Source organism: Plecotus auritus, assembly GCF_963455305.1.
Source record: "Plecotus auritus genome assembly, chromosome: 1".
Classification (NCBI taxonomy): Eukaryota; Metazoa; Chordata; class Mammalia; order Chiroptera; family Vespertilionidae; genus Plecotus; species Plecotus auritus.
The window spans coordinates 148,872,806-148,896,827 of record NC_137770.1 but is presented as its reverse complement, the minus strand read 5'-3'; the positions used below and the strand labels follow the sequence as shown (position 1 = coordinate 148,896,827).

Below are 24,022 nucleotides of genomic sequence, written 5' to 3'. Positions count from 1 at the left end.
GTCAAGTAATTTTTTTGCAAGGGAGCCAAGAGCATAAAATGGAGAAAGGACACTTTCTTCAATAAATGGTGGTGGGGAATATGGACAACCACATACAAAAGAAACTGACCCCCTTATCCCACTTGCAAAAATTAGCTCAAAATGGATCAAAGACATGAAACTCCTAGAAGAAAGCAGAAAAAAAATCCTTGATATCAATCTTGGCAATGAATTCTCAGATAAGTAACCAAAAGCACAGGCAACAAAAATTAAAACAAGTGGGACTACATTAAACTTAAGAGCCTCCAAACTGCAGAGGAAACCACCAATGAATTGAAAAGACAACCTATAGAAGGAGACAAAATATTCTTTTTTCCTGTTTTAAGTTTTCAATTTTGTATTTGACAATGCTTTCTTCATCTCCTAAATATTGTAATATGCCTTCTAGGGAAGCATGTTTCTCTGATGGAAAATGATTCTTGTAGATCTCATTACTCTAATGATATAATCTAAGCTCAAATCATTTTTTATTGTTTGACAGCTGCCAATGTTAATCTTGCTTTAAGATAAAACTCCTACATCATTTCATAGGTTATTGTTAAACTTTTTCCACATTCTGTAGCTTGGTGATTCATTTTTAGATACTAGTGCTAGATCTCATATCACTCCCTATCAAATTTCATCTTGATAGTTTTAGTGCATTGTTCCTTTTGATTTGATGGTACTCTTCGTTGCATTCACGGTTCTTTCCAATAGCATGTTATCCATAAAGTTGGTGCATCTATCCATAATACAGAGTGAAAGGAAGCAGGAATTTTTAAGGTAAAAATATATTATTTATGGGGCTCTCTACTCTGTGCAGAAAAAAATTTCTGTGGCATTTGAATATAAGAGTAAAATAAAGTAAAACATCCCCACAGCTTCTTTCATTCTCTTGGTCCCATGTTCTTAATAGGACCTAACTTTGCATATTTAACATAAAGTCTCTTGTTTTGTTAAAGGCAGCAGAAAAGTTTATAAAAGTGTTGTTCAACTACTTATAACTCCACATATTATATTTTTAAACTGGTGGTACTTATGGAAACTGAAACAGAGAGAATTAAGTAAACACTTAACTGGTAGAACTAAATCCGAATGCTGCAGCTTGGCTCCAGTATTCTTTCCCTGAAGGATTCATACAAAAATGTAAAAATTCAACCTGAAAATTTATATACACCTCTATCTTATAGTGAAAGACTAAATTTTAAAAAGTTAAAATTGAATGCAGTATATTTGTGTACAATTCAAGTTTATTACACATAATTTGACATTCACAGTAAAAAATCACACCTCTGTTTTATCATTTACTTTTGAAAATTTACAGCACGTATGTCATAATCATTTCCAACTCTTTAGGGAATTTTAGAAAATTTCAGCTCAAATATTAGAATTAAGGTGATGAGCACAGCCAAAATTAAAGGAGCTATGTTCTACATTTTTAAAAATGTATACATATTGATTCCACACATTCCTTGGTGAAAAACAAGTGTTAAAGTTACTCTCAGTGGCATAGGCAGGGTCACGGATCAGGATGGCAGAACTCTATCCAGGACGATGTCGGAGGCTCCTGCAGATGAGCCAAAGTGCTGAATCAGCATGGCACCCTCAGCTGTCCCAGGTTAACTGTATTGCTGACGGGCGCACTGCATACTCTGCATGTAATTTTACGAAGACCCGATGTGAGGAGGCCACAAAAGGAGCTATGTTAGTGTCCTAAAATTGAAAAAATAACAAGTTATATTTTTCACAAATCTGAACATTTTTCAAAAAATGTTAGCATAGTAAAAGATACTACAAAAAGCAGTAACAAAATTACAGTAAATTGTTATACAGTATATGTCTAGAAGTAATCTTGCTAGGAATTAATATACATACTTTATAAAAGAATATTACTGGTGCTAGGGGTTGAAGGGAAATGTGGTGTTATGAATATAGTTTCCATTACTGGGGTTGTTGGGGTAATGAAAATGTTTAAAATTGATTGTAGTGATGATAGCTACACATCTTTCAGTCTAATAAAACTATTGAATTATACACTTTAAGTAGATGAATTGTATGGTACGTGAATTATATCTCAGTATAATTGTCATTAAAAATTGAATTTCCATCCTAGCTGGTTTGGCTCAGCAGTTAGAGCGTCAGCCCATGGACTGAAAGGTCTCGGGTTCAATTCCGGTCAAGGGCACATATCTTGGTTGCAGGCTCGATCCCCAAGTGCAAGAGGCAACCAATTGATGCATCTCACATCAATGTTTGTCTCTCTCTGTCTCTCCTTCTCCCTTCTATTCTGTCTAAAAATCAATGGTGGAAAAATATCCTTGGGTGAAGATTAACAACACAAAAATTGAATTTCCAATTCAAGTTTTTACTAAAATTTTAATTTTTCTAATGAAAACACATACTTATATTTGCAACCAAAACAGTCATTTAAGTACAGTATGCAACTCTCTCACCTTAATATCTATAGTTTTCTTTGGGGATTTATTTCATTTCCCTCTCTGTGGAACAATGTGTATTTGGGGGTGGGGGCTAATAAATGGGACTCAGCTTTCTCTCATTTCCTAATCATTCATTTAACAAATATTTATCAAGAGACTTCCATGTTGCAGGCATTTTTTTTTTTTTAGCACTGGAGTTATAAAAATGAGCCAAATAGACAAAAGGTCTTGTTCTCATGAGCTACATTCTAATGGGAGTAGGTGAACTGTGAGCCAAATATGTCAGTAAACTATACAGTAGGTTGAGATTGTTTGCAATTTGGGATCTGGCCTCCATTCTGCTGGGCCTCACTGCATCAGTTCTCCCAAAAACTCATCAAAGGCAGACATTTCCAAGACAGTGAATTATTCAAGTGAGTACAGCACAGATAATATTTTTCCAAAGAGATATATTAAGGTATATTCAATATTGCATATTTCCACATGCATGCAATTTTTTCTTTCCATTTTAATCTACTCCCAAATTTTTCAATTATTATTTTACATTAACAAAATAGTGTGAACAGTTAACCAAAGTTTTAAACTCTACTTTGATTCTCCGAATTTTTCCTGTTATTCTTTCATGTTTAGATTTTGTTACTTAGGTTAACAATCTAAAGAGTGGCTTTTATCATCTGGAAGTAAACTGATTTTATTGAACTTGAAATGCTAAAGAAATCAGTTGTATCTGTAATTTTAAAAAGAAAACAATTATACTTAAAATGATGTCCTCATTTATCAAAGAAAATGTAAAACTGATGAAATATTATAAATACCCACAGTTTTAAAAAAACTGACATATCTAATTATAGACTTTGATTTAGTGTGCCATTAATTTAAATGACAGTTAAGGTCTACCCTCAGTTTTCTTTTATCTGCAAAGTCCTGGTTATCCTTGTTCTCCCCACATCACTGAATTATTTCTGTGGGGAGCAAATGGGGTTGTATGTTTGAAAGTCACTGAAAACAAAACAAAAAAAGCCAAGCAGATACAAAATAATGGTGTTGTTGAAAGTGACTTCTTTTTCTTCCTTTTGAAATGTTTACGAATTTCAAATAAATTCTAAAACCTAGCCCAGTGGTCGGCAAACCGCGGCTCTCAAGCTGCTCTGTTGACCAATGAGTTTGCCGACCACTGACCTAGTCAGTCTCTAAATTTGAAATGTGACACATTGACTGGCTTCTCTTTCCTGTGAATCCCTTGAGAATAACAGGGATTCAGTATCTACCGGCCAGGTGACCAAGACTGCTCCCAGGTGATTAACTCTGTATATAAGGATACAGCTACCAGAGAGTTTTTCATGGTATTGTCTATAAATCAGAGAGGATTCATCAAATAAATTAGGTTGTACCTATGCAATAGAATACCCATCCAGTGATTAAGTATGATACCCAAGTGTTTTTATTGGTATGATAAGATGGTAATGATATTTTGGTAAGTGAAAAATCCATACGACAAAACAGTATAAAAATATATTGTGCATCTGCAAATATACTCAAAAGGTGTTTTTGAAGAATACATGGGAGAATTCCCAGGGCTTTGGAAAAACACACTTATTTTCTGATAATTCTGAAAATAAACATTTTTTAATTTTACAAATCATGTTATATTTTTTTAAAAAAACTATCTAGAGTTCCTGGCTGGCGTAGCTCAGTGGTTGAGCATGGACCCATAAAACAGGAGGTCATGGTTCAATTCCCAATGCCTGGGTTGTGGGCTCAATTCCCAGTGTGGGGCATGCAAAGGGCAGCTGATCCATGGTTCTCTCTCATCATTGATCTTTCTATCTCTTTCTCCCTCTTTCTTCCTCTCTGAAATCAATAAAAATATACTTTGAAAAAAACTATGTAGATTTCCAGATGACATAATTTTCTGTCAGGTTTGATTAGAAAGCCTAAGTGGCTGAAAAGTAGAACAGTGAGGGGTAGTTACCCTCCCATCAGCAATCACATTTGCTTACTTGAAAGCTCTGTATCTACTTTCAGTAAAACCAGAGGGCCCTGAGGGCACATGCAAGCAGTGTTGAGTCAATGTCGGAAATCTACCAGTCCATCAGAATTTAGCAAAAACTGTCAAACTCCTAGTCACCAGACCAATCTTTAATAGCTGTGTCTTTCTTCAAAGAATCCCCACAATTTTCAACAAGAAGTATATGAAATGGAGCCAGGAGTCTAAATTTTCTGAAGTCCTAATCATACAGAAACAAACACGGGTATTCAACCTTTAGTGGTGCATTGAAATGGAACTTTTAAAAAACAATGTGCCACACCTCCTCCCCCAGAAATTCTGGTTCTGTAGGTGTGTGTACTGGAAGTCTGCAATGTAATAACTGTAACTGTAACGGCACAGGTGATTCCTATGTAAAAACTGTATAACTGCATGTAGTTCTGATGCACAGTTGGGTTTGGAAACTATATTACTATTAATTTAATGCAATGACCACTAGGTGGCAATCGTTCTCCCCAAAATAGAAAGAAAAATCTGAAAACCTTACCGAATATGTATCAGTACATTGTGCTTTGTACTTTGCATTTGTCTGCCTTTAAAAGTGTATGCTAAGTTACTTTCATTATTTAAACATAATAAATGGGAATTTGAAAATCTTGCTTTACTCACTGTGCCGCAATATGGTCCAGAGGATGGAGAATTAACATCTGGTCCATCATAGAGTATAAGATAGTTCTGGACACAGTCTCCAGGATCGTCAATGTTGATGAAGTAAAAGCTGACGGTGACAAGTCTTCCAGCAGGAGCAATGATGGCCCATTCGCAGTGAGTGTTGTTTGGGTAAGTGCCCGGATAGCCAGGGCTGGTGAAGGAGCCATGGTCTCCATAAAGAGTTCCACCGCAGCCTGCAAGAAATAATTGCAGGAAATTTGATTCAACATAGAAGAAAACAGCTGGAGTCCTTCAGTGCACTTGTAAGGCAATGAGATGGGGCTCTTGTTTCCTTAAGGTGCTGAGACCCTCTGCAAGAACAGTGGAGGCAGAAACCCTTTTCCTGTTTCTCCTTTGAGCCAAGTCCCTCCCCCTCCCTCACCACCAGGCCTCCCCCCACGCCTCCTCCACCCCTTTCTGCACCACATATTCCTTTCCCTCTATCATGACTTAGGGGCAGCTTCCTCCAGGTCAGTTCTTTGAACACGGTGGGCTGCAAACACAATGGGAAAACTGAGAACTAGATTAGGAACTGTAGGAGAGAGTAATTGAGGGTGTTGTGTGCTTTTTATGGTAGAGTTCTCCATAAGCAGTGAGTTCTTACAATGATGTGGGTAAAATAAAAGTGAAATTTCAGGGCTGAACAGAAAACGTTACTGGATGTTTGGGCAGTAATTATAAAAGTGACTTACTGGGCTTATCACTGACAGTTCCGAGGTTGACATACTTAAAGCCAAAAAAGTAAGTGTTGGTATTAATTTTTTTATTTGTATACTATTATTATGTAGACCAGCTAGCCTTGGGTATCCAGATATGGTGCTGCACAGGAAGAAGATACATGGTATGACAAAACCAACAAACTGGGCTGGGTTCTGACCACTGGTGTCTGGTCCTACCTCCACCACATCCTAGCTGTGCATTTTGGGCAACTCATTGGTTTGGTGTTGTATGTCCTCATCTGTGAAATTAGGGCACTGAAACTCATCTTTAAGTATCTTTAGGAGCCAAGATTCCATTACCTATGATTGTCTTGATAGAACCCTTTTCTTGTTCCTCAGTGTATTTAAAATGTCATTTTTATCATTCTTATTTTGAAAGTTTTTAGGTATTTTGAGGATACTTCACAAAGTATTCTTTCTCTCTTGAGTTTAAAGATACATGACTTAAATTTCCTTCATTATTTGATAAACAAACAATCAAAGATGCAGAAAGATACTTATTGCCCTGAAAAAGCAATTAAACCTCCAGGACTGCCCAGAAATGACAGGAGCTGCCCGGAGCACGGCTGCTTATGTACGCACAAGGATGGGGCCGTAATGTGCCTCTTTTTAAACTTCTATTTTTAATTCTCAGAGAACTACCTTGATGATTAACTCAAAAGTAAAAAATATGACAAAATCAGAATTTATAAAGGAATTTTTAAAATCTTTATACTTTCTGGGCTTTATATGTAAATGCACGTATATTTTTTAACATATAATAATCTACAGAACTGAGTAAAAGTCTAATTAAAAAGAATCTCTGTATGTTCATTGTTAAAAATCTCTACTTTTATCAGAAAATAATCAAGTATACAGATGGCTAAAAAGATAAGGTCACTTTTAAAGGCCTTTTTCTATTAGGCACATTATGTTTTTCTCACCTACACTGCTTTACCACACAAAGTGCAAATGTCTTACCAGAGGGAGATGAGGTCCAGATAATTTCATATCCACGACTGGAAGTTGCACTATCACTCTTAAATCGCAGGTACAGTTCATTATTTTGAGAGAAGATAGGATTTGGCAACAGAGTTCCACAATATGTGCCGAGTAATGGCGAACTGCTATCACTTCCATTTCTTACCTTTAAAAATGAGTCATGAATTATTATCCTTGAGTATGTTATACTTCTTTTATTTATCATTGCTACACATTAGCATATAATCTATAATAATAAAAGCATAATATGCTAATTAGACCGGACAGCCGGACGTCACCCGGACATCCTTCTGGATAAAGCCGCCGGCGGTGGGGGTCGAGGCAGAGGTGGTTAGGGGCGATGAGACAGGCAGGTGAGCAATTAGGAGCAATGATGCAGGCAGGCCAAGTGGTTAGGGGTGATCAGGCAGGCAGACAGAGGCAGTTAGGGATGATAAGGCAGGCAGGCGAGCAGTTAGGGGCGATGATGCAGGCAGGCCGAGTGGTTAGAGGTGATCAAGCAGGCAGACAGAGTGGTTAGGGGCCATCAGGCAGGCAGGCAAGCAGTTAGGGGCATCAGGCAGGCAGGCAGAGTGGTTAGCGGCGATCAGGCAAGCAGGTAGAGGTGGTTAGGGGCAATCAGGCAGGCAGGTGAGCAGTTAGGGGTGATCAGGCAGGCAAGTGGTTAGGGGTGATCAGACAGGCAGGCAGAGGGGTTAGGGACAATCAGGCAGTCAGGCAGAGTGTTTAGGGGTGATCAGGCAGATAGACAGAGGCAGTTAGGGGTGATCAGGCAGGCAGGCAGAGTAGTTAGGGGCGATCAGGCAGGCAGCAGGTGAGCGTTTAGGAGACAGCAGTCCCAGATTGTGAGAGGGATGTCTGACTGCTGGTTTAGGCCCGATCCTGCAGCGGGATCATACATCCCCTGAGGGGTACCAGATTGCAAGATGGTGCATGCCGGCTGAGGGACCCCCACTCCGTGCATGAATTTCATGCACTGTGCCTCTAGTAATGTATATAATGTTCAAACAAAAGGAATTTCTATATACAAAAAGGAGACAACTCAATTGACAACATTTCTTACTGTTAAGATATATTTTAAAGTCACATTTTGCAACTGACTAGATTTTTTTTTTTTTTAAATTCACTGCATGGAGTAGACACATAGAAAACCAGGAAGCAAGTCAACATGTGTATAACCACATACACACTGTGAACTTAGCCTCATTCTGTCCTCAGGCCTGACTCCTCCTGCGCATTCGAGGAGGACCCCAGGAAAAGCAGAGGTGATGGTTTTATTAATATAGATACTCAGAATCTTGGAAGTTCCTCCTTTATAATTTTGTAATTTAACATTTGGTCCACTGCTGATTGTCCTAAGTCATAGAGTGTCCTCAGAGGCCCAGTGGCTCATCTTGCTGGGTTGTGTTGACCTGCAGAGGTTCCTTTTAGGTCTATGTAGTAGCCATTTGAGGGAATAATGCCTCTCTGGTGCTTTTTGGAGTGTCTTGCCATGGACAGAGTAGCCAGTTATCTACCAGGAGTCAGAGACAGGTGCCAATCCAAGGATGCTGGAGAACCAGATGTGCCACCACAATACTCTTGGCTTTGGGCCTTTTTCCTGTTGATTATCTTTAAGAAAGCTGATGCTCTGAGAGATGGGCGAGGTATTTATTCCCGTGGAACCTGCTAATGACTTATTCTATACATTTTTCTCTTCCTAGGAACCATGGGAGTGGTAGACATCTCTGGGACATTAGAGGACCCTGAGAAGAGAGGATCTGAAAGTTCTGAAGACAAATGCAAATGCCAAATGTGATCTAGGGCAGTGGTCAGCAAACTGCGGCTCACGAGCCGCGGTTTGTCGCTCTATTGACTATTGAGTTTGCTGACCACTGATCTAGGGCTTGGCCTTTGAGTCGATTAATACAGTTGGGATCCTCAGAAATTTCTGTTCCTGCCATAGCTAACAGATGGAATGCTGAGGTTTGCTGGGATGGCTGCCGTATGAACCATGCCACAATCTTTCCACCAACAACCAGATGCAGCTGCACTTCACAGGCCTAAGGAGCAGTTTCCTGTTTTTGCTCATTGGACAAGAAGTTTCAGACCCATTTCTATGAAATAAGGAAGGACAGCTGGGAAGAGAAGTCCTCATCCGTCAGTACTCTAGAGCTGGCCTTCACTCCCAGTGGACAAAGGCAAAGGACAAACATTAACTCCAGTCAGTGATGGTCAACTCAGGCTTGAGGTGAGCAGGACATAGCTTCAGTGGGATTCCAAGATGACCGGATAATTTTGTCCCTTCCCGGTATCCCACTCGTCCCCTCCTTTCTGCTTTGCTCTTCATACAAATGTTTAGATTCCATGGTGGGTGAGGTACATAGGTCTGAGTTTAACACCCTGATTGACACAAACAGTACTGTATTTCTCTCCTCGACTCCTCCCTGCTACATCCCTCTCCTCCAGTTTCCTTCCAGGGCAAGTATTCCCCAAGGAAAAGGCAGGAGCTTCCTGCCACTACTTGTCACATTATAGGTCAAGAATATTCATCAGCAAAGGACTCAGATGAATTATGTAGGGGAGAGCTTCCCATAACAGGTGTAAAGGAGTGAACAAGCCTTATGGAAACCTTACTGCAGACTCAAAGAGAGCAGAGAATTCAGCATCCTCTGTGTAGACCACTTTATTTCCTCAGAATGAATTCATTTTCCACGGAGCTTGCAAAGGACACCCAGGGGAGCTCTGGGACTTTCATGGCAGAAGAGAGGCACTGGGCTCCATACACAGCCTGCATCAGTTATGGTCTCATTCAGAACATCTTCCCACGAATAACAACGCCACAGTCCTTCTCACTTCCACAACGTGGGTGATGTGGGGCAGAAGGGATGCAGAGGGCACTCTGTTGGAGCTCTGGAAATCACGGGAATCACAGAGAGGCAAGAGCTGGAGGAGCATGCCTCTGCTGGCTCCAGGCCCAGGAGGCTGCTCTCTTGTGTTTGGGGAGGAGTGGAGGGTGGGAGGAGGGTGGGAAGCTTCAAGAAGCTTTCTCTGTCCCCGACGTGACTCTGTTAGTGCTTCCCATATTGTGTGGGAGTTGACTATTTTATGCCTGTCCTTCCCACTGGAACTTGCGCCTCCTGGGAGCCCTATTGGATTTCTGGTGCCTGGCCATAGAAGATTTATGGACTGAAATAATAATGAATAAATTAATGAAATGAGTAAGGGATATATTTTTAGCAGTAGCAGAGAAAAAGGTGAAAAACTTGAAGTGACCCATCATCTTTTAAATAATTCATTTGTATGAGATCCAAATGTATGTTACCTCCAAGAAGTCATGTCTGCATTCACTTGAGTCCTCGATGCCAAAGGAGTGGAAGAAGAGGGACATAGTGTGATTCTGTGGGGCTGTGAGAGTAACAGTGCAATCCATGTCATTGTCATAATTATCGGGCCATCCAGGGCTCTTCAGATTGCCAAACGCCTTTTTATAGTTTCTGTTACAACCTTAGATAAAAAATAATATTCACAATTAATGTATGTATCCCAATAGTTAGTGTTCTTTCAACCTGATAGGAATAATTCAAGAAATGATTAAATTTAAACACTTCAGAAAAACGCTAACCCAGCCTCTGCATCTACCTTTGAGGTCACTGGGATCCCCGAGGGGAGGTGAAGGGCACAGGGAGCAAACACTACGCAGTGTCTTGGCGACAGGAAACACCCCCAGGTGAAATGTGAAATATGAGCACTCATCTTTAAAGATGAATATTCTAGAATTCTCTGTGCTTTTTCTGATCACACTGAGGTGGTTGGCTGACATTTAGACTCTTTCACGAATAAAGTCTCTACCTCCAAGACAGAGTCTTGTATGAGGATTTCCCTTTAATGGATTGTTTGTTCTGATTGAAGTGGCAAATTGTTGTTCTTTACCATTTTTGGTGAAAACACCATAGTGTTTTTATTTGTTTGTTTTAATCAAAGGCAGTGTTAGTTTTAATCAAGCTTGGAATGAACATTGAAGAAAATGTTCTCTGAAAATAAACTCAGTTTTAGTAATCCAATAGCCTTTCAAAGCTTCCTGGTTTTGACAAAAAATGTTCTAAGCTACAGTGATTTCTATAAATGTTCAAGTGGATAACTAATAAAATAACGAATAATTTTAAATGGTTAACTATGTGAACTTTGAAGAGTATTCTAAACATTTGAATTAATATTATATTAGCTTGACCTCTTGAGAGACCAGCTTTAGTAACTTGCTAAATTGGGCCTGGTTTCTAGTGAAGAGTCTCACCTCAAATGCGTGTGGCTCAAGTTAACAAGCCCTAATTTACCCACAAGAGTCCATTCCAGCAATAACTGTACTGATGGAAGGTGTTCGGTACAAAAGATAAAGTTCCAGGGCTCACCTGCAATCTGATAGGTAAAACTCACTCTAGAGTTGTCATTAAAAACTTCGGACTTGAAAATGACAATGGCAGTGCTCATAGAAGAATAAAACGTCGGCACAGCTGAAGCATTTCTACCACAGAAGTGAATTCTTGCATTTTCACTACTCTGAAAAGAAATGGAAGCCAAACCACATTATATTTTGCTTCAAAAGAAAATAGGCCATAGCAGAAATGAAATGCATATGAGAGTGTGCTTCAAAATTCAGCCATGGAAACTAGTTATATTGTTTGAGCACTTGGCAATAAGACTGGCATTAGCCTTGGAATCCACAAGTGTCTCACATTCTCTAAGGGAGAGGAAGTAGGGGAGGTCAAGTTTATGTTGAAATTACCAGACAGATAACTTGCCTCCTGAAAATGAGACCATTCTCCTCTCTTCATAGCCAAGGCCTGTGCCCTTGCTCTGAGCACAGTGCTGTCCAAGCTAACTACAGTTCGTTCGTCTACGTGTATCAAAGTCAGGACATCTGCTGCCTCTCACACAGATATGCCTCTAATACCTGTAGTTCTTGGGCATCTACTGAAAGGCTCACTCCCCACTCCTGCTGCAAACTCCTATTACTGATCTGTGCTTCTACTCCACAATGTCTCCTGCTGTTGGTCCTTTCCTAGCCTTCCCTGTTGTATACTTGAACTTTAACTGCATTGTTAACCATTCCTGTACACATCCTTAGCCTTGAGTGATACCTGGGTCTCCATCAGTCTTCTGGTAGAGGCCATTCTTTCCCAGAGTCCACAGTTTATTGAGTAAGAATGAGGGGTGGGCGGATGGGCAGGGATCCCCAGGCTGCTCACAGCAGCCTGTGTCCTTGCATCAAAGCTAGTTCTCCTTTGAGAGTCTCCACATCTGGCCAAAGATACTCTCTGAACTTCTCATCATTCTCACTTTCTTCCTGGTTACTTCCCTTCCTTAATTAAAGACTTGTGGTATTTTAGCTCAGAGTCATTTTATTAACCCTTGGAGGTTTCAGTGTTCTTACAGAGAACCCATAAAACATCCTAATTTGCATTCCTTAATACCACTGACTTTCATCTCTACTCTCTGTGGTTGCCAACCCCAAAGCCAGCTATCCAGTAAGATCTTTTTATTATCTGCAATGCCTCCACCACATGATTCTTTCATCATCTTCCAACTATATCTTCTCTTTCTACTTTTGGACACCCTGAGAGTTTCAGTTTCTCTCAGTTATCAGTTGATTTCTTAACTTTTCTCCCTCCCTACTTATGCTGAAATCGTTTGTTATTTCTTTTATTCATTCAGCTGAAGGACATTATTTATTCATGACAAATATTGGATCTTATTTGAGGCCAATCTAACTGCCATTATAATACAGAGCTGTCTGGTGCCCTATGAGTAGCATGTCTGTACCCAGTGGGAAATTTGGATTCATGAAGCAATGAGAAATAGAAAGAGCTTTAACTAAAGGGTTTTGTTTGGCTCTAAGTCCTTCCAGGAAGGGTACACTGGGATATACAAATAGTGTTCTGATGACCAATGGAATGATGATTACCTAGCATCTTGACCACCATGGGATAATAGGATATACCTCAGTGTCTATGCTTTGTAATAATTCAGCAAATCTGGTGTCTGCTTCTCAAACCTCTCTCCAATTGGATTCAGCCTCTACCAAGATACATGTGCAATACAGGGGACACGGATTTAGAATGAGGAGGACTTGAAAACTCAGAAGTGATAGACTGGATCCTCTTCTATTGCCAGCCAGCACATGAGGGTTTGAACATGACCCTCCTAAAATTAACTTGGGTAGATTATCTAATCTCCTCAAACTGCAGGCATTCTCAAGTGTTCCCCCAGGCATCTGTCCTCAGTTCCTAACTCCTCACTTTACACATGTTCCCTGGATAATCTCATTACTCTCATTGTTTTAACTACTGACTCATATGATGATGACAACCAAATCTTCAAGCCTTCTCTCACTATCACACTTTTATGTCCAACTGTCTCCTCAATATCTTATCCCATCGGCAATTTGGACTCTTTTTTTTTTTTAAACCAAAACAATTCCTCCCTGCCTTTTCTCTCTTATATTACCATAAATATAGTCCCACTGGACTGGGGCTAAATGCCTCTTTTTAAAAATATTTTTTTTAGTGATTTCAGAGAGAGGAAGGAAGAGATATAGAGAGAATCACTGATCGGCCACCCCTGGGGGTCAAGCCCAAAACCTGAGTATGTGCCCTGACCAGGAATCAAACCATGACCTCCCAGTTCATAGGTCAACACTCAACCACTGAGCCATGCTGGCCAGGCTAAATGGCCTCTTAATTGATTTCCTTGTGTTCTGCATTGACCCCTTCATCTCACCCTATACTTAGATTCCACTAATTACAGAAGTGGAATTCTCCAAGCATGACCCCTGGAACACCAGAATCAGAACACCAAAGATGCTCATCAAAAATTCACAGTAATGGAAAAATTAAGATACCTAGGAATAAACTTAACTAAGGAGGTAAAAGACTTGTACTCAGAAAACTATAGGACATTGAAAAAAGATAGAGGAAGACATAAACAAATGGAAGAACATACCATGTTCATGGATTGGTACATTCAACATCATTAAAATGTCCATACTACCCAAAGCAATCTACAGATTCCATGAAATCCCCTTTAAAATACCAATGGCATACTTCAAAGATCTAGAACAAACTCACCAAAAATTCATATGGAATAAAAAAAAAAAAAGACCCAAATAGCCACAGCAATCCTGAGGAAAAAAAAACACACACACAGTTGGAGGGATCACAATAACAGATATCAAGCTATATTACCAAGCCACAGTTCTCAAAACTGCCTGGCACATGAACAGACATATAGACCAATGGAACAGAACAGAGAACCCAGAAATCGACACAAGCCATTATGCTCAATTAATATTTGACAAAGGAGGCAAGAGCATACAATGGAGTCAAGACAGTCTCTTCAATAAATGGTGCTGGGAAATTTGGTGAGATACATATAAAAAAAATGAAACTAGATCACCAACTTACACCATACACAAAAACAAACTCAAAATGGCTAAAGGACTTAAATGTAAGACAGGAAACCATAAAAATCCTACAAGACTCTATAGGCAGCAAAATAGCAGACATATGTCGTAGCAATATCTTTACCAACATAGCTCCTAGGGCAATGGAGACTTAAGGAGAAAATAAACAAATGGGACTACATCAAAATAAAAAGCTTCTGCACAGCAAAAGAAACCATCAACAAAACAACAAGAAAGCCCACTATATGGGAGAACATATTTGCCAATGATATTTCCGATAAGGGTTTAATCTCCAAAATTTACAGAGAACTCATACAACTTAACAAAAGGAAGATAAACGATCCAATCAAAAAATGGGCAAAGGACCTAAATAGACACTTTTCAAAAGAGGACATACAGAAGGCCAAAAGACATATGAAAACATGCTCAAAGTCACTAATCATCCGAGAGATGCAAATCAAAACAACAATGAGGTACCATCTCACACCTGTCAGAATGGCAATCATCAACAAATCAACAAATAACAAGTGCTGGCAAGGATGTGGAAAAAAGGAACCCTCCTGAACTGTTGGTGGGAATGCAGACTGGTGCAGCCACTGTGGAGAACAGTATGGAGTTTCCTCAAAAAACTAAAAATGGAACTCCCATTTGACCCAGTAATCCCACTTCTAGGACTATATCCCAAGAAATCAGAAACACCAATCAGAAAGGATATATGCACCCCTATGTTCATAGCAGCACAATTTACAATAGCTAAGATTTGGAAACAGCCTAAGTGCCCATCAGCAGATGAGTGGATTAAAAAACCATGGTACATCTACACAATGGAATACTACGCAGCTATAAAAAAGAAGGAACTTTTACCATTTGCAACAGCATGGATGGAACTGGAGAGCATTATGCTAAGCAAAATAAGCCAGTTGGAGAAAGGTAAATATCACATGATCTCACTCATATGTGGGATATAATGATCAATATAATTTGATGAACAAGAATAGATCCAGAGACAAATGGCAGGGGACAGGGCGGGGGCGGTTAGAGAGCAACCAAAAGACTTGTAAGCATGCATATTAGCATAACCAATCCCACAGATACTGGGGCAGTGGGGGCTTGCCCGGGGTGGCAATGGCTGGGGGCGGGGGGGGGGGTCAATTGGGGAAAAAGAAGGAGACATATGTAAAACTTTAGACAATAAGTAAAAAAAAAAAAAAACCACATAAACATAAAAAGATTTCATAGTAATGGGTGCTATGTAGGGGGATCATTCTCTGAGAGGCCCAGGGGTATGCACCTGTATCAAGATACCCAGATGTTTTTTGTTTTTTTTAAAAATATATATTTTATTGATATTTTTACAGAGAGGAAGGGAGAGGGATAGAAAGCTAGAAACATCGATGAGAGAGAAACATTGATCAGCTGCCTCCTGCATACCCCCCACTGGGGATGTGCCCGCAGCCAAGGTACATGCCCTTGACCGGAATCGAACCCGGGACCCTTCAGTCCGCAGGCCGACGCTCTATCCACTGAGCCAAACCGGTTTCGGCACCCAGATGTTTTTTATGCTCATGAAAGTTTGAGAGCTCCTGACCTAAGAACCAAGTTCAAATTTCTGAACACCTAAATAGAGGGTTTATGTATAGCTGAAAAACACATTAAGCTAGGAGAAATGTTGACAATTTATTTCATTATTCATACTTCAAGTGTTTTGCAAGTACTGGTAAAAAGGTCACTAGATGTGAATGCCATTCACACTGTAATGATTACCTCTGGTGTGTCCTGAAACTCCAAGTAATTCTGGTGGCAGTCCCGAGACTGCAGCTGTAATGCCCACACGGTTATCTCGACCTGCTGATGCGGAGGAGCTTCGAAGACCCACGTGCAGGTGGAAAGTGGGACATCTGGGTTTGATGCAGTGGGTGACGAAATATTTTGTGGGGTCCAAGTTGCATTATATGTTCCACCACAAGTCACTGAGATGGGAAAAAAGAACAACTTTCCAGACAAATTTTACTCATGTCTCATCACACATGCAATATTTTAAATTCTGCCTTCTCTACCCCTCCAGCCCAAAGGAATTATATTTACATCAATCACTCCATGAAGAATTTAGAATATATATTCTTGGCTAAGAATTGTACCAGATTTATACCCTGAATTAAACATAGAGTAACATTGTATTTAGTAATTGACATTGAACTTAGATGGGAATTAACACTGAGTTTAGATATAAGGGTGACATTATTTTTAGTGCATAAGTACACGTGTGTATAATATATAAAAATGTCTCCATTTACTCACTGTTGATGAAGGTATATGTGGCATTAAATCCTTCCCTTTCTAAACTGATGTCACTGACAAATTGAACTGTCAGGAAGTTCCCAGAAGAGACAAAGGGAGCGGGTACAATGGAACCACAGAATGTCCCAGCCAACTTGGCATTTTCACTCTCTCCGTCATATAACTGAAAAGAAAATAGTTCATTAGTTCTCCGTTATTCACCAAGAAGTTGCAAATTTTACACTAAAATGGATGTGAAGTCCCAATAAGTCATGATTAAGAATCTTACATTGATGTTCTTAGAGCTAGTTTTAATTTAAGAACAGAATAGTTATTAAATTGAATATAATATATAAGGAGTTTCAGTAAAAACCTGGTACAATGTCTAAAAAGTTGTTTTCTGATTGTGAAAGTAATGTATGATTTTTAAAATATTGTGTCTTTACAGTCAGCAAACCCATCACTACCCTCACATCCACTCACTACCGTGTGCGGGTCCCACCCTTGCCTGGGTCCTCAACATGTCAGCCAGAGGAAACAGTGAAAGTGTAAGTCAGGCCAGATCACCATTCTGCAAAGAACCCTCCTCACTGCTTCCCATCCACTCAACACAAAGGCCACATCATGAAAGTGGCCTCAAAAGCCTAATAGAATCTGCTCTCCACTCCCACCCTGACCTTTTCACTCTATATCCTACTGTCTCTACTTTGTGTCCCCTGCTCCCTGAGCAAAGAGGCACGCAGCTGCTCCCTGAGCAAAGAGGCACACAGCTGCTTCCTGGCTGCCGCATGCGTTGTTCTCTCTGCCTGACCACTCTTTTAAAATGGTATCCTTCCCATCATTCTCTTCCTTCTTTCTTGCATTCTGTTTTCTTTAGTGTATGCATTTCCTCTATACATGGTACGTGTTACCTATGTTACTATCTTCCCTTCTGAAGGAAGTTAAAATTCCATGAAAGCACAGGTTGCTGTATGTTCTGTGCACTGCAAGTCCCGCTTTTAAAAGTGTCTGGCACAGGAGGGGAACTCAGTAAAGAGCTACTAAATAAATGCTATGACTCCTCTCTCCCAATACCCACCCCTGCAACCCTGTTCTCACCCCGACTTCTTTATATCCATGAACGGCTCTAGGCTACAACTTGAGTCATCCTTAGGTCCTGTCTCTCTCCTCTACCCCGCATCTGTTCCACTCGCCTGCGATCCCAGAGGCTCTGTCTCCACTGTCACCAGTAGCTCCTAACCAGGGGTCCTCAAACTACGGCCCGTGGGGACATTTACCCAGCCCGCCGGGTGCCGCTGCCTGTCCTGCTTAGCAGCCGACTCGTCCCGGGCCTGCAGTGCGCATAGGAATTTGTTCATAGTTTTTTTTTTTAAACTATAGTCCGGCCCTCCAACGGTCTGAGGGACAGTGAACTGGCCGCCTGTTTAAAAAGTTTGAGGATAGCTGAAACCGGTTTGGCTCAGTGGATAGAGCGTCGGCCTGAGGACTGAAAGGTCCTGGGTTCGATTCCGGTCAAGGGCATGTACCTTGGTTGCGGGCACATCCCCAGTGGGAGGTGTGCAGGAGGCAGCTGATCGATGTTTCTCTCTCATCGATGTTTCTAGCTCTCTATCTCTCTCCCTTCCTCTCTGTGAAATATCAATAAAATATATTTAAAAAAAAAAAGTAAAAAGTTTGAGGACCTCTGTTAAACCTTTGTTCTTGTACCATCTCCCTGACAGATGTGTTTAGCCAGAGCAGCCAGAGTATTCTCCACTGAGCTGCCTGAGTGTTTTCAAACTTAAATCAGAGTGTGCTCCTGCTCGGCCTAAAATGCTCCAGGGGATTCCCACTGCATTCAATGTAAAACCAAACTCTCTGGGGCTTGCAAGCCCCTACCTGGGCTGGCCTGGGCCTGCCTCAGCCTCCCTCCCACTTCCCTGCTCCCTGTCATTCCTCCATCCCAGGACAGTTCCTACCCAGGCCCCAGGCCCTGCACTCACTATTCTTCTGCCAGAAGCATTTCTCTCCTCAGCTCTTGGATGAACCACACTCAGGGGATCTCAGCTCAAATGTCTCTTTCTGAGAGAGGCCAAGCCTATCTACTGTGGCCCTCCCTCTCTTCTGTTTTCTTATTACAATAAAAATCTATCTTATTTGTTGCTTATTGATTTTTTCTGGCCTTTCTCCCAACAAGATTGTAAATGCCATGGGTGGGAAGGCTGGTTATTCACGTGGTATTACCAGTATCCAGAATACATCGACAAACTGTTGAAATAGCGGGTACTTGGATTTCTGTTAATTACTAGAAAACAGTGTTTTCTCCAGCTCAACAATCATGGCATTTCTAAAATCAGTATGTGTGTAGATGTAAATATTGAATTTATAAAAGAACTGTGGTGTGCTATGTAAACCTGAGAATAGACATGGCCACTGACATTAGTTAAAAATGTTAGGAATATGTAAAATAGAAATGGGTAATTTAACAGTGAACAGAAGAAAGGACAGACCACTAGATGGCACTGTCTCACCTGCTTGAACACGATTTCAGTAAATACAGAGCCAAAAGAGATTCGAGAGTTCAGTCATGTAACCCCTCTTCCATAAAAGAGTAGTTTGGTCACATTTTAGCTAACGTACTTTTTCAGGTGAGCAAGTTAAACTTCTACTAGAAACACTGCTACCTTTATCAGCACATTCAGATTAACAGCGCTTTTATTCTATGTACTATGTGCCTGGCCTCTGTGCTAGGTCCTATGTATACGATTATAAAGCACTTTCCATACATTCAAGACACTAATTTTACACTCACAAATTAGAGGGAGAAAGAGATCCATAAATTAAATATACATATATATACATACATATACATATACATAAATTAAATATATGCATATAAATATACATATATATGTATGAATTATATATAAAACAAAGAAAATAAGTGCTACAATGAAATAATTTAATGTAATAGGGGAACCCAGATAATGGAGTCAGGAAAGACCTCACACAGACATTTGTTTGAACTGTTATTTAAAATTAAGAACTTGTATACATATATGCATAGCCCACGGACACAGACTATAGTGTGGTAAAGGCCTGGGGTGGGCAGGGGCTGGGAGGAGGGACAAGGCGGGGAAAAACTGGGCAGGAGGTGCATTTGTAATACTGTCAACAATAAACACACACACACACACACACACACACACACACACACACACACACACACAGTAAGTGGAGCCCTTCCAGCCCTATGGAAGAGAAAGCAGATAGAAGGCGATGCAGAAGGCCAAAGGAGTACCGGAAGGCACGGCGTGGCTCAACAGCTCGTCACCTTTTGATGTGCCTGGAGATTAGGGTGAGAGAATCGGGATTGGGAAGTACATTGGGACAAGACTGAAGTTCTATATGCTTCATGCTAAGGCGTTTGCATCTTCTCCTGTGGAAGTTATAAGATCTGATTTGGGTTTTGAATAAATAGCTGGTAAAAGTGAAGGAAGGGAATTGCATAATGCCCGGCCTTGAGCTGATGTTTGCATTTGTTCATTCACTGCCACAATAAGATTTCTCTTAATTGAGTTGAAATAGACAGGTTGTGGCCTCTGGACAACTGACGTGGGCTCCTGGACTCCTTGTAGCTGAAGCCAAAATTTTTTCATCTTCCAACCCATTTGCTGATAATGCTAAATCTCCACTGTGGACTTCTGCAGGGGGCACACTGCACAGTGCTGGAGACGGGGACATTCGGACCAGGACATGGGTGGTGCCCTCGGGACCTGCACAATCACTGCTGCTGCTGATTGCATACTGGGCGCATATGTGACCTGGCACCAGGGCTTCAGAATCGGAGCTTAAGTCATGTTCTAAGTATCATGGATGTAGATGAGTTCTGAGAAGAACTTTGTGTTTTCTCAGCTTTTAAAACTCTTTGATAGTGGAGCACATGAGAATCTATGTAAGATCCTGAAGGAATTGTACAAATAATTTAGGGGAAGACAGCCTCTGCCTACAAGGACCGCAAGACCCTGCACTTTATAAACCCAACCATTAATTTGATCCAAAGAAGAAAGTGGGGAAGAAGTGTTTGAATGTTAATTTCTGTGAACTTGAATGCTAAAGGGCAAGAGACTTTGATAAAGGACTTTCCCATTTAACTTCATTTCAGACACTAATTTTCTTAAGACTTTATCTTTTAATATTTTCCTGGGAATTTGATAACAGGAAGAGTTTTATATTCTTATTTGGAGCATCTCTACATTGCCTCTTAGAGTATCTCCATAAATTCCTTAACTGCATTGAGAAGCCTCTGTTAGAGTCTGAGGGCCAACATGGCAGGGCATAATTTGGGATGGGAAACAGAGCACAGTGGTTTTTCAAGTTTAAGGCTGAACTCTGATCATTTCAGAACCTTCTGGGGAAAACGTCATCCTGGTCCCAGTGGTCTCAGGAAGAGCCACAAGAAGCAATTAGAGTCAGCTCTATAAATGCAGGGATTTTTACCATGCAATTTTTAGCATGATTATTAGCAGTAGCATAGTATTTTATCTTGATGTTCTTTTCCAGTACTCAGAATAGTGTCTGGAACATAATGGGTGCTCAAATAAATATTTTACCCCATGAATGGGTGAGTGAATGAATGAACAGTAGTAGGTGCTGCCTCATAAGGATAGGAACCTGATGCCTGGACAGATTGTTGATCTTTTTCCCAGAGGTGGACACCCCCCTCTCCAGTGGCTGACCACAGACTGGACAGGGAAGCCCAGTGGGTTAAGATAGATGTTCTCAATGGGGCAGAACTGTTCCCTTGTGAGTTCTTTGCGAAGAATGTGTGGTGTTTTGTGGTCATCACAATAACCTGGCATTTACCACTCAGCAGCCACAGGCAGGATCCCATCCTGTAATTCACAGGAGAGTTCTGCAAAGTGAAGGTCCCACATTATTGACAGACATTTGTGTATAAAAAACTGTTTCTAATTAGCTGGTCCCAGAACCTAAATCCATTCAATATTCAAACATAAAAATATTTTTGCACAGCTTTAATATTCACCAAATTCCCCAAAGCTCAGTTGCTGTGTAAGTTGAAGGGTAGTTTTTATTTTCTTTAGAACTGTATTATTTTAGTTTTACCATTATTTAGAAATTCATATTGCAGATGGTGATACTGCTACTGCATTAACGTTACAGATGCAGCCCACCCATATTAGTTTAAGCTTAAACTTTTACATCTGCCATGATTCCACATACTATAAAAGAATCTGACTAGGTTATCACCTGACTTAGTGTAGTTGTGTCAGAGAACTGATAACATTTTATTGATAAGCACTATTTTATATACTTTCCTTTTATTCCTCCTTTTCATTGCAGTTAATACATTATATTGATTTATGAAACTATGTATATGGGGAGGCTATAGCATAGATGACTTTGTCTTTAGATGGTCAAGGAAGTATTACAAAGTATTGGTGGGAATGTTAGGAAGAAACCATCTCCTTTCCGCTAGTTCCTTATTTCCTGAGAGAGACATGTGAGCCAGGGTCCCAGTTCTGAGCCTTCTCTGCCATTTCACTCACTGCTCACCACAGAGGAGTCTTAGCCAATCGGCAAGCTAGTGTCCAGAAGCTGGGCCTGCTCTGCATAACTCACAGCCCCTATGATTTGCCTTCTCCTTGCAGCCAGCCTCCCACAGGAAGCTTGCTTTTGTGATGTTCCTCCAAAGCCCAGCTTAGCCATCCCATTTAGGAAGCCTTTCCTGACCCCAAAGTGACATCAACCACTCTCACTTCTGTTCTGCTTTCCTATGTGGCCCATATTTGTTATGATTTTTGATTTATGTCTGTCTCCTCACTCTTCAGCTCCTTGAGGAACTGTATTTTTACTTTTCCACATCTTGAGTGCAGGGATGTGATGTTAACTTCAACAGCATCCACTCAGTGACACACACAATTCACTGCATATTTGAATAACCTTCCAAATCAACCCTTTAAAAATAGTTATATAATTACAAATGAATAATAGAATTGGCAAGTTTTCACTTGTATATCTACCTACAGAATTGAATTGTTAGCTTTTCTCAAAAGTTATTTGATTATAATATCCAAGAAATAATATAAAAGGAATCAAAAGTCCCATTTATCACAGAGAATCTCTTTCATAAAGACCCCTCCAGGCTTCCCATTCCAAGGGGTGATCTTTTATCTGCCCATTTCGTATAAGCTAAAAAATTACCAAGTGAGGAAAATTGCTTTCCCAATAAGTAAAATAAGGGTAGATATGAACAGATTGTTTTTTTATTATATCTTTTTTTGATATATTTTATTGATTTTTTATAGACAGGAAGGGAGAGGGATAGAAAGTTAGAAACATCGATCAGCTGCCTCCTGCACACCTCCTACTGGGGATGTGCCTGCAACTAAAGTACATGACCTTGACTGGAATCGAACCTGGGACCCTTCAGTCCACAGGCCGATGCTCTATCCACTGAGCCAAACTGGTTAGGGCTTTTTATTATATCTTAAAGCTAGAAAGTAACTCCTTGTTTTCAATATTGTTATTTCTGTCTTAAAGTTACTATTGTTTTAATAACATTATCAAATCACAATCTCCTATATGGAAATGGATCTTGAAAATAAATCCTATCAACCTTCCCAGCAGGACCAAGTCCAAACACCTTTTATGAATTTATACTTAAAATAATGTAAATGCAAATCAATTATTTTTAATATTTTAAGAAAAGGAGATTGTACAGCCTCATGCCTTCTGTAATTTCACAAAGGGGAAAATAAAGAAATAAATTTGTTTGCAAATTATATGTCAGGCATAGTGCTTAACAGTCTAGCATACATTATCTTTATCCTCAAAATAGTTTTGCAAGATAGGTATGATTATGAGATTTTTTGTTTGTTTTTTAGTAGATGCAGTGATAAGAATCAAGGAGACAAAATTTGTACAGTGGCAAAATTAGGTTTGAGTGCATATTATTTGTCTCTATCACTTACTACCTTTCTGTAAAATCAAGGTAACTCTTGAACTTTCTTGAACATCAGCTGTTCTGCTGTTCCTGGCCATTTTGGTCTCATTTCAGAAAGGAACAATTCAATCTGAACTGACATTTCTTGTTAGCTCTAGGTTTTCAAGAACTCTCTCTGATCTTGCTCTTGTGTCAATACTTTATTTAAAGTTGTCATCCAATCTAATGAATTTTTCCTTCATCTTAACCTTTCCTGGCCTCTAATTTACCATTTAAACGCATTGACCACCCATCCTTGGTAAAAGGCTCTCTCCTTGACTTCACTGATACTATACACTGAGTGGCCAGATTATTATGATCTCTGAACGCATAATACTCTGGCCACTCAGTGTGTGTGTGTGTGTTGTGTGTGTGTGTGTGTGTGTGTGTGTGTGTGTGTGTGTGTATGTATATATATATATATATATATATATATATATATATATATATATATATATATAATTAGAG

At 40.0% G+C, this 24,022-nt stretch overlaps 1 protein-coding gene across 1 annotated transcript in view; it reads right to left on the bottom strand.

Moving 5' to 3' along the window:
* Positions 1–1,252: 1,252 nt before the first annotated feature.
* The window catches only part of CUBN (cubilin), a gene marked incomplete at its 5' end in the record, with an annotated part of 316,681 nt that continues 293,911 nt past the window's right edge, over positions 1,253–24,022 (bottom strand). The window contains 7 exons of the mRNA XM_080671851.1: positions 1,253–1,731; positions 5,113–5,348; positions 6,834–6,999; positions 10,159–10,340; positions 11,243–11,390; positions 16,057–16,262; positions 16,591–16,753. Coding sequence (XP_080527977.1) covers positions 1,624–1,731; positions 5,113–5,348; positions 6,834–6,999; positions 10,159–10,340; positions 11,243–11,390; positions 16,057–16,262; positions 16,591–16,753 — 1,209 coding nt within the window. The 3' untranslated portion in view covers positions 1,253–1,623. The remainder of the gene's footprint in view (positions 1,732–5,112; positions 5,349–6,833; positions 7,000–10,158; positions 10,341–11,242; positions 11,391–16,056; positions 16,263–16,590; positions 16,754–24,022) is intronic.